The following is a 10,573-nucleotide window of genomic DNA, read 5'->3' as shown; positions in this document are numbered from 1 at the left end:
CAACTGTATCAATATTTTCTTGTTTCTTGTTTACAATCTGCAAGCTCACCAATAGATGCCACTACATAGAAGCGTCAGAACAGATTTGGAGATTCTCTTCTTTCACAAAAGTACATCTTATATTTTTTAGCATGCATTTGTTTTGCATTTTTCTCAGATGCTCCACATAATGAAAGTGGAAGCAAAAAGTTGATGGATTCAGCAAATTCAGACATTTAACCATGAAATTCACTGGTGTCCACATGAGGGAGTATATACCATGACACAACACAATAGACAACATGGCATCAAATCAACCAATCAATAATAGTGAATAACTGTGTGTTTCTTCCTAAATACATAAATTCCTATTTAGTATGAACATAGGGGACACAGATCTTTAACAGTGACATATTTAAGCAGTTGGATTATGTCCCAGAGTCTATTTCTGATCATAAATGTTCCAACTAAAAAACAGCCTCAAGGCAACAGGAGTTTTTCATCCTGTCATAAACTTCACCATAAAGTCATGCATTAGAAATCAAGTGAAACTACATTTGGATACCTTCCCCTTCATTTGGGGTTTTGCTTCTGCTTTCTGAAATATGAGGTGCATGATCACGCCTGCACAAAACACTCACAGTCCCGCACAATAAACAGGGTGGTGACCTCCTTTTGCATTGTGTGTATGTCTGTCAAGCGGATGACCTTATCCTGGTCTCATCAGCAGCTTCTCTGATTACAACTCAGATCAAATCACTGTTCACCTTAAGCTGCAGGTATAAAAACGCAGAGTGACACAGCTGCATCCAGCACTACTTCTTCTTACCGATACCTGGACATTGGAGAAGAGACATAAACAATGGTAAGATATGGTTTGCTTTGTGTATCTGTGAGTGCATACTTCTGTATTTATGAACTGTATTTGTTCAAAATTATGGTGTACTTTACTTTCAAAAAATCTGGATCATTCTGAAAAGAATATGGTAATTGGATTAATTTCTGTGTAGCAGAGATGTTGAGAGTAAACAGATGCTTCTGGTAATTGAACCGTGTTGCTCACTCTCTGCAGCGCGAATGTATCTCCATTCATGTGGGCCAAGCCGGGGCTCAGATTGGCAATGCATGTTGGGAGCTGTACTGTCTGGAACATGGAATCCAGCCAGATGGACAGATGCCCAGTGACAAGACTATTGGTGGAGGAGATGACTCCTTCAACACCTTCTTCAGTGAAACAGGAGCAGGGAAGCACGTTCCCAGAGCCATCTTCGTCGACCTGGAACCTACCGTCATTGGTGAGTGCTGTTTTATTGCCGATGATATATAATATAGATTGGATGTATTAATGTGTTTATGTAGTTTCAAAGCTAAATTTGTATTAGGAAATTAACGTTGGTGTTGTTGGGGGTTGTTGCATTTTTTATCCATGTAAATTTGCATTAAATTTGCTCACATTAAAAACAATTACAATTAGGGTTGGGTACCATTCATATTTGAAATGATACTGTACCAATACAGGTACCTGGAATTTGGTAACAGTACCTTTTTTCTGAACTTTCTGAACTCTCTGTAATGACAAAAATGTAATTTCTGTTGTTAAAAAAAAGTCCAGATTTCTCACTTTTAACACTGTTATTTATTTCAAACATTTTGTTATTTATTTAGAGCAATTTAAACACGACACACCCTCTCCCTGCAGCCTGTCAGTCTGTCCCCAGGGCATTTGAAGGTGTTGTTTGGGCCTCAGAGGAAGCACATGTGATATCCTTCCTGTTAAGCTGTTGTTGTCATTACTACCACAATGCTTCAATGCTGAGATAATGTCAATCAATAAAAAAAAGGACACTTATCTCAAACAACAACTCGTCCAAGTAGCTAATTAAACACCTGAAGAGCCGATGAAGTTGTCAGAGCCTGTTGCTCATGTAAAGAGCTAACATTTTACGCAGTAGCTGCAGACGTGCTAACGTTAGCTGCCGCTGCTGTGGGGGACTTTGACTGGTTAGATGTGTAGCCATGACCAGCTTGGCATTTCGCATTACGAAAATCACAGTTTTGTCTGTATCATGTTTTGAAAAGTTTAAGTACACTTGTGCCTGCTTTCAGCTCACTTTTGGCTTTACTCACAGTGACTTGAACAAACTGTAGGGATGACATCATCTTTTTCTCTCTGTACTCTGATACTCTGTCAGCCAGACATGCCCTCACTAATTGATTTAGAATGAATCGGTACTCGGGTAACGTAATTCAGTCGATACCCATAAAAGTCGATACCCAACTCTTCTTCAAATGTAAAACATTGTTAAAATGTAAATTACAGGGATCACCAGTACTACATCACATTCAGTTCTTTGCAATAAATTCATATGTTTCTGTCAAAATATTGACAGAAAAGAAAACACAAGGATAGCATACAGTAATTATTTTCAAAAAATTAACATTCATACAGATGACGCATAGAAACATTTTAATACCAAGCTGTTGACAGTGATCCAACTTTAGGTCCAGTTATTCAGTAAACTTGTTTGTGTTGCTCTCCAGATGAGGTGCGTACAGGGACTTACCGTCAATTGTTCCACCCTGAGCAGCTGATTACAGGAAAAGAGGATGCTGCCAACAACTACGCCCGTGGACACTACACCATCGGCAAGGAGATCATTGATCTGGTTCTGGACAGGACTCGTAAACTGGTGAGACAATCTGGGAATGCTCATGATACATATTTCTAGCGCATTAAGCTCTTCTTTGCTCGACTAAATGATTAAATTATTTGTGAATTAATTTTTTTACATTCTATTTTACTATTCCAGGCTGATCAGTGCACTGGCCTGCAGGGATTCCTCATCTTCCACTCCTTTGGTGGAGGCACTGGCTCTGGTTTCACCTCCCTGCTGATGGAGAGACTCTCTGTTGATTATGGTAAAAAGTCGAAGCTTGAGTTTGCCATCTACCCAGCCCCCCAGGTCTCCACAGCTGTAGTGGAGCCCTACAACTCTATCCTGACCACCCACACCACCCTGGAGCACTCCGACTGCGCTTTCATGGTTGACAACGAGGCCATCTACGACATCTGCCGCAGGAACCTCGACATCGAGAGGCCAACTTACACCAACCTAAACAGGCTCATTGGCCAGATTGTGTCTTCAATCACAGCCTCACTTCGCTTTGATGGAGCCCTGAATGTCGACCTGACGGAGTTCCAGACCAACTTGGTGCCCTACCCTCGTATCCACTTCCCTCTGGCCACCTACGCTCCAGTCATCTCCGCTGAGAAAGCCTACCACGAGCAGCTGTCCGTTGCTGACATCACCAACACCTGCTTTGAGCCAGCCAATCAGATGGTGAAGTGCGACCCTCGTCATGGTAAATACATGGCCTGCTGTCTGCTGTATCGTGGTGATGTGGTGCCCAAAGACGTCAACTCTGCCATCGCCGCCATCAAAACCAAACGCACCATCCAGTTTGTGGACTGGTGCCCCACAGGCTTCAAGGTGGGCATCAACTACCAGCCTCCAACGGTGGTTCCTGGAGGAGACCTGGCCAAGGTGCAGAGAGCTGTGTGCATGCTGAGCAACACCACAGCCATCGCTGAGGCCTGGGCCCGTCTCGACCACAAGTTTGACCTCATGTATGCCAAGAGAGCCTTTGTCCACTGGTATGTTGGGGAGGGCATGGAGGAGGGAGAGTTTGCAGAGGCCAGGGAGGATCTGGCTGCTCTGGAGAAGGATTATGAAGAGGTTGGTACTGACAACATAGGGGAAGAGGATGAAGGAGAAGAATACTGACTTCACTAAGGCCTGCATTTAAGCCAAAGTAATTTGATACTTGTTGACATTTGATACCTTATTTTAAAAAGAGGCTTGCAGTTTTTTGTAGTTAAGAAAAGTATGAATAAACCAAAAAATCAAAACAAACCTATTATCTTAACTGAACATCTTCAAGCTTGAAAATATGAGGTCTGCATTTCATTGAACCATTAGTCATGAAACTGTGTGAAAACGCTGTATTTGCCTTCAAAGTTAAGAAAGTTGTCAACAAATGTATCTTGTTTTGGGCCTTTAAACATCTTTTCTTTCTGGTGTATCACACTGAGAAACTTAGACCAAACCCTTTCTTTTGTGCACCTCCCCCCACTATCCTCTCCCATGTGGAATGTAAGTTATGAAAGGGCTCCTATGTCAGTTTCTATATACCATTCAGCTGTGACTCTGTGAGAGCGAGAGAGGGAGAAAATAACTGACTAACTCACTGACTGGTGTTGTTTGTGTAGTTCATACTCAGACAGTGGCCTGCAGCAACAATAGGATCCCAGTTACGTGTGAATCACAGCTCTGTGATCCTAAGAGGGCTGTTGAAAAGTTGTACCAAAGACAAGCGTGAAAGTGGCCTTGACATTTCTCAAAGTTTTCTTTGTTTTTAATCTTTTGCATTTCATTGGTGTCTTAATTTCCAATGTGATGTTTCTCTGTGCATTCTGGACCTGCTCATTAAACTGAAATTCTGCATACTGCTGTCTCATTTGTGTCATCTTAGCACATAACTTAAAAGGACTTAATTTACCTACCAGTCAAGCAGTCTTACATACACATAATTATTAAGAATAAAAAAAAAACAAATAGATTTCTACTTTTTTCCATATTGATTTTGTGTGATTATTCATTTAATGATTTAATATAGACAGAGAGTTGACTTTGTCTGGTGCTGATGAGTGTGTGGGTGGATATGCATGCATAAAATAAGCATAATGATTCTCCTTGCCCACAGTCCTTGTTAAATACATGTTTATTCAGGCTTTAGGAGATTACAAGTAATGGGATTATCTATTTAGGATACAAAAAAAGTAACTGCATTCCATTACAGTCACAGAAAAAAAGATGTGATCAGATTACAGATACATTTAAATGGTGTTTATTAGCAGGATTACAACTTTAAAATCCATTTTAAAATAAAGAACGATATACTACCATGTGCAGTCTTCCAGTCATTATCACTTTATTATTCATTCATTCATCACCATGTCCTCTAGTGAAGAAATACTTCACTGGGTGGAAATTTCAACATTATTCTTTAAACAAACATCACAGAACAGTGGTAGCTCTGCCTTCAGCTCTGAAAAAACCTGTCATCATCCAAGAACTCCTTTTAAAAAAACACAATCACTGATGTTACCTACACAGACCAACCTATAACACTAGATACACAGACCGACTGCCAACTTTATCTACACAGTACAACTGCTAACATTAGCTATACAGACCAGCCACTAACGTCACTTACACATCCTGTTAGCTGGCTAACCTGTCAATACTACTACTACTACTACTACTGAAAATATTTTGGGACTGTAGGTGGTGATGCTGGTGACCAGGATGGTGCGTGGGTAAAAACAGAAGTCTCAGAATAAGTTCCTCTCAGTTTAAGTTTGAATGAGAAGTGTGACCATCATAGTTAATAATTTACATTTAAATGTGCATAATTACAGTTAGGAATATCTTGACAAAATAATAAAAACAAAAGTCTTAGGCTAAACAATTTCACTATATTTGGTACTGAGGCAATCCAAAACAAAACGTAATCAAGTTATATTAATTTAACATTGTGATACTTTAATTACATGATTGACCACTTTTTTAATTGGAAAACATTTTTAAAGTAACCCTACCAACCCTGTGTATTTTATTCTGTAATCTGCAAGGATTTTTGCATGCATTCTCCATCATGAGAATAGTAGGTAATAAAACAAACCATAAATCACTGCAAATGGTCACAGTTACATACAAGCACAAGATGAGAAAATAGGGGAAAAGTGATTATAGATAAAGAGGTTTATATTTGCACACATAAGCGTGTAAATCGCAAACCGAAAAACAAAGCAGATAAATGTAAGGGTGGATAGCATGACCGACAGTGTTAGTGACTTCCCTCTTTTTTTTTTTTTTAAAACTGCTGCTCCCTCCCGCCAATGAGCTCTGCAGCTGCTGGCTGTGCTCTCCAGCCTGCCCCCTCCACATCCTTGCCTATATAAACGCTGACTCTCCCTCTCCTCCGCACTTCTTCCTTCTGTCTGAATCCTCAACGTCAGTCGAAAGGACGAGCAGACAAAATGGTGAGTAACTGCTCCTCTGGTGACGTAGCCTTGAAATTTCAACTCTCTCTTTTGTTTTTTCTTTCAGCCTGCCTTTGTCTCTGTTTCTTAGCATTAGATGGATTAAACAGCTGGGCCTCTTTTATGCTCATAAGGCCTCTGCTGTGGAGTTGAAGGTTACTGACACAAAAGCTCTAATCCTCTTAAGTGACTGTAGTTTTGACTTGGATTTATGTAATGAAACTTTTTGGGGCATGTCTGTTGAGATTTCACTGCAACGAATACAGGAGGGACAGTTACATGTGTCTACAGGGCTCCATAAGTCATTTCTGTACAGCTGAACAATCTAGGTCAGATGACAGACACTTTAAGAGTTTGACTGCCTTGTAATTTTCATACTTTTTTGTGTGCTACAGCCAGTTATAAAGCAGGAAACACATGAAACTTAAAGAAAAAAAACTGAATCCTTAATCATGTTTGCTGAGGACTTACAGTAATCTTCACAAAGAAGGAGTGATCGGGGTAATCGTGGCAGTGGGGGATGGATAGAAAAGAGCAGAAAAAAGAGGAGTGGTCTGGCCTAGGCCGTATGAGTTAGTTGGCAGCCATTTTGCAGCTGTTAGGAGTTTTTGGTTTGAGAGAGATGTGGAGAAAGAGAGGGAGGGAGCCATCCCTGACTGTTACACAGCACTATGCAGCTGGACAGGATGGGGGAGGAGGAGGAGGAAGAGGAGGAGGAGGAGGGAGGCACAAAAGGGGGAGGAGATGAGGAAAGGGAGGAGATACAGGATGGTGAGGTGGGGGAAGGTTTTCACATTTTCTTGAGGCATGGCCTTCCTGTCTGTCTGCCACATAGTTCCTTACTTTGTATGCTCCACATGTTTGGGAGGGGAACTCCATAAAACTGGTTCTTAGGCAGAAGGGAGGACTTTCAAAACTGCATTTCTTCTGTGGCTTTTTCCAGCCCACATTTGCTGAATTCTACTGGTACAACCCAAAGTCCAGTCTCTGGTCAACTAATTAATAGCTGTTTTCATTTTAATGCTAGCTTGCTCATATTCACTTTGAGCAGCTGAGGTCAGCATTCGGTAGTCAACATTTCTTTGCCAAATGAGCTGTTTCCTCAACATCCCAACAAAAATAGACTAGAATACATACTCTTCCTCTAGCCTGTAGCGCTAGTTGTCCATCTAGATGGTTTGATGTGAGTTGCAGAGTTTTGGAGATATCGTCCATAGAGATATCTGCCTTCTCTCCAATATAATGGAACTAGATGGCACTTGGCTTGTGGTCCTCAAAACACAAAAACCACCAAAAAACAAACACATTTGAACACATTTGAAATTCAACACCAGTGTCTCTTTCCTGAAATCATGACCCAGCTACACAAATAAATCCACAGACTTTCTTGTAAGCAGTTTTCATATAGGAACTAATGTTTCTAGTATAAAGCATGTACTTCTGGCAGATTCTACTGCCGAAACAAAGTAGTTCCTATATGAAACTGCTCACAACAAGGTCTCTGGATTATCCTGAGTAACTGAGTCATGACTTTTGGGCACTGCACAGTAGTTTTGAATTTTTCAAAAGTATTTTTTGGTGCTTTGAGCATCACAAGCCTGGTGCCATTTAGTCCCATTCTACTGTAGAGAAGGCAGACATCTCTTTGGCCAATATCTCCAAAACTCTGCAACTCACGCAGAACTAACTAATTGCGTAAATAGCACTACAGGCCAGAAATAAGTTTGAAGAAAGAACATGGGTACCAAAGGGCAAAAAGGAAATATAATAGATATTATTGTTTGTTCTAAATTTAAATAACATGAAATCACTCAACTAAACATACTTCTGAGCTTACAACCAATGATGCACACTATAAAAGTCCTAAATTCTGAATGCATTAGCCAATTTTGATGGGAGTAAAGGGCCACATCAAACTTCCACACCGAGGACTATAACTCTAAAAAATATAATCCTGACTTGTCCTAACTCAAGTGGATGGGGGAGTCCATGCCAGAAATCTTTTTTTTTTTTTTTATAGTTATAGTCCTTGGTGTGGATGGCCCTTTACTTTTAAGCAGTTAGCCATGGTTCAGGCAATAAACTACTAAATGAATATAATATAATATAATATAATATAATATATAGTAATACTTGCATTTGACTAATAAATCTATATTTGATCATGTATTAGTTGGCATCCTCCTTTAATCAACCTTTCTCCCCTCTTTTTATTCAGCGTGAGTGTATTTCTATGCACGTCGGCCAAGCCGGAGCCCAGATGGGCAATGCATGCTGGGAGCTGTACTGTCTGGAACATGGGATCCAGCCAGACGGACAGATGCCCAGTGACAAGACTATTGGAGGAGGAGATGACTCCTTCAACACCTTCTTCAGTGAGACTGGAGCAGGAAAGCATGTCCCCAGAGCCATCTTTGTTGACCTGGAACCCACTGTCATCGGTCAGTAATTTGTAGAGTGTAAATAAACTTTATAATACTTTAACATTACTTTTGTTTGTTATTTCCATGTCATTTGCATTTAGTTGTGCAAATAACACCCAAACTTAAAGTCCATGAACCAAACTAACTTCATAACTCCTAATTTTAAAACATAAGGTATACTGTATGTATGCTGACGATACTCTATACTTCCTATTAGAACAAAGTATTGCAGCTAAAATTCTTTAAACATGTAACTATCTTTAAAAAATGTGTTTAAATCAGTCACACTGCATGGACATTAGGTCTTACTCTTGTTTTCAATTGTTTCTTTCATAGATGAGGTGCGCACAGGAACCTACCGACAACTGTTTCACCCTGAGCAGCTGATTACAGGAAAAGAGGATGCTGCCAACAACTACGCCCGTGGACACTACACCATCGGCAAAGAGATCATTGATCTGGTTTTGGACAGGACTCGTAAACTGGTGAGAATTTAGTTTGGTGGACAGGTTTAGCATTTGGACAGGGTTGTCTTTAGCTAAACAAGATTTAGTGCATCAAATTTTGTTCAGGATTAACAACTGATGAAAAGGGAATCCAGTTTTAGAAGAAATGGCCAGAATGGTGATTTTTCATGTGGTTTCATATCTTTTGAGACTGTGCAACTGGAGTTGGATTTTAAGTAATGAAAGCAAAATTTCCTTTCAGGCTGATCAGTGCACTGGCCTGCAGGGATTCCTCATTTTCCACTCCTTTGGTGGAGGCACTGGCTCTGGTTTCACCTCCCTGCTGATGGAGAGACTCTCTGTTGATTATGGAAAGAAATCAAAGCTTGAATTTGCCGTCTACCCAGCCCCCCAGGTTTCCACAGCTGTGGTGGAGCCCTACAACTCTATCCTGACCACCCACACCACCCTGGAGCACTCCGACTGCGCTTTCATGGTTGACAACGAGGCCATCTACGACATCTGCCGCAGGAATCTTGATATTGAGAGGCCAACTTACACCAACCTAAACAGGCTCATTGGCCAGATTGTGTCTTCAATCACAGCCTCACTTCGCTTTGATGGAGCCCTGAATGTCGACCTGACGGAGTTCCAGACCAACTTGGTGCCCTACCCTCGTATCCACTTCCCTCTGGCCACCTACGCTCCAGTCATCTCTGCTGAGAAAGCCTACCACGAGCAGCTGTCTGTTGCTGACATCACCAATGCCTGCTTCGAGCCAGCCAATCAGATGGTGAAGTGTGACCCTCGTCATGGCAAATACATGGCCTGCTGTCTGCTGTATCGTGGTGATGTGGTGCCCAAAGACGTCAACTCTGCCATCGCCGCCATCAAGACCAAACGCACCATCCAGTTTGTGGACTGGTGCCCCACAGGCTTCAAGGTGGGCATCAACTATCAGCCTCCAACGGTGGTTCCTGGAGGAGACCTGGCCAAGGTGCAGAGAGCTGTGTGCATGCTGAGCAACACCACAGCCATCGCTGAGGCCTGGGCCCGTCTCGACCACAAGTTTGACCTCATGTATGCCAAGAGAGCCTTTGTCCACTGGTATGTTGGAGAGGGCATGGAGGAGGGAGAGTTCTCTGAGGCCAGAGAAGACATGGCTGCCCTGGAGAAGGATTATGAAGAGGTTGGCACTGACAGCATGGGAGAGGAGGATGAAGAGGGAGAGGAGTACTGAAGGGCCAAACATCATGCGGGCTTGACCATCACCCATTCCAGAAGTTATCATGAACGCAATACATTCCCAGCAATATTCTGATAACCTGTGGTGATATCAGTATTATAAATAAAAAAGTTCTCATGAATCTTTTAAATGAACTTGTGGTCATTCCTAAACTCTTTGAGCATAGCTTTATCACATAGCATTACCACAACAACAACAGTTAAACACCTTCCTAGCCTTAAAGACTGATAATCATTTTATACTGAGTCATCTAGTGATCCCTGACTATTGAACTTTGCACTTAACTTTTACAGCTCTGATAGATTATACTTGCCTTCCAGATAGCAAACTGGTAACATAACATTAGCACTGGTGAGATTTACAAAATATTTGG

At 41.4% G+C, this 10,573-nt stretch overlaps 2 protein-coding genes across 2 annotated transcripts; both read left to right on the top strand.

Moving 5' to 3' along the window:
* Positions 1–670: 670 nt before the first annotated feature.
* Positions 671–4,486, top strand: LOC146323097 (tubulin alpha chain-like). The gene is made up of 4 exons (XM_084725327.1): positions 671–844; positions 1,052–1,274; positions 2,521–2,669; positions 2,790–4,486. The coding sequence occupies exons 1-4, from the start codon at positions 842–844 to the stop codon at positions 3,762–3,764; spliced, it is 1,350 nt and encodes a 449-aa protein (XP_084581453.1). The 5' UTR covers positions 671–841; the 3' UTR covers positions 3,765–4,486.
* Positions 4,487–5,927: 1,441 nt separating this feature from the next.
* On the top strand, positions 5,928–10,330 carry LOC146323096 (tubulin alpha chain). The gene is made up of 4 exons (XM_084725326.1): positions 5,928–6,085; positions 8,304–8,526; positions 8,845–8,993; positions 9,217–10,330. Exons 1-4 carry the CDS (start codon positions 6,083–6,085, stop codon positions 10,192–10,194), a joined length of 1,353 nt encoding a protein of 450 aa, XP_084581452.1. The 5' UTR covers positions 5,928–6,082; the 3' UTR covers positions 10,195–10,330.
* Positions 10,331–10,573: the final 243 nt, after the last annotated feature.

Source organism: Lutjanus erythropterus, chromosome 8 (assembly GCF_056507025.1).
Source record: "Lutjanus erythropterus isolate fLutEry1 chromosome 8, fLutEry1.hap2, whole genome shotgun sequence".
NCBI lineage: Eukaryota > Metazoa > Chordata > Actinopteri > Lutjaniformes > Lutjanidae > Lutjanus > Lutjanus erythropterus.
The sequence above is the reverse complement of the archived record's forward strand: the minus strand, read 5'-3'. Positions and strand labels throughout refer to the sequence as shown.

Excerpts from the sequence above, each read along its gene's own strand:
- LOC146323097 (XM_084725327.1), top strand. Across the intron at positions 1,275-2,520 it reads CCTGGAACCTACCGTCATTG|ATGAGGTGCGTACAGGGACT; the intron begins GTGAGTGCTGTT and ends GTTGCTCTCCAG. Across the intron at positions 2,670-2,789 it reads TGGACAGGACTCGTAAACTG|GCTGATCAGTGCACTGGCCT; the intron begins GTGAGACAATCT and ends TTACTATTCCAG.
- LOC146323096 (XM_084725326.1), top strand. Across the intron at positions 8,527-8,844 it reads CCTGGAACCCACTGTCATCG|ATGAGGTGCGCACAGGAACC; the intron begins GTCAGTAATTTG and ends TTTCTTTCATAG. Across the intron at positions 8,994-9,216 it reads TGGACAGGACTCGTAAACTG|GCTGATCAGTGCACTGGCCT; the intron begins GTGAGAATTTAG and ends ATTTCCTTTCAG.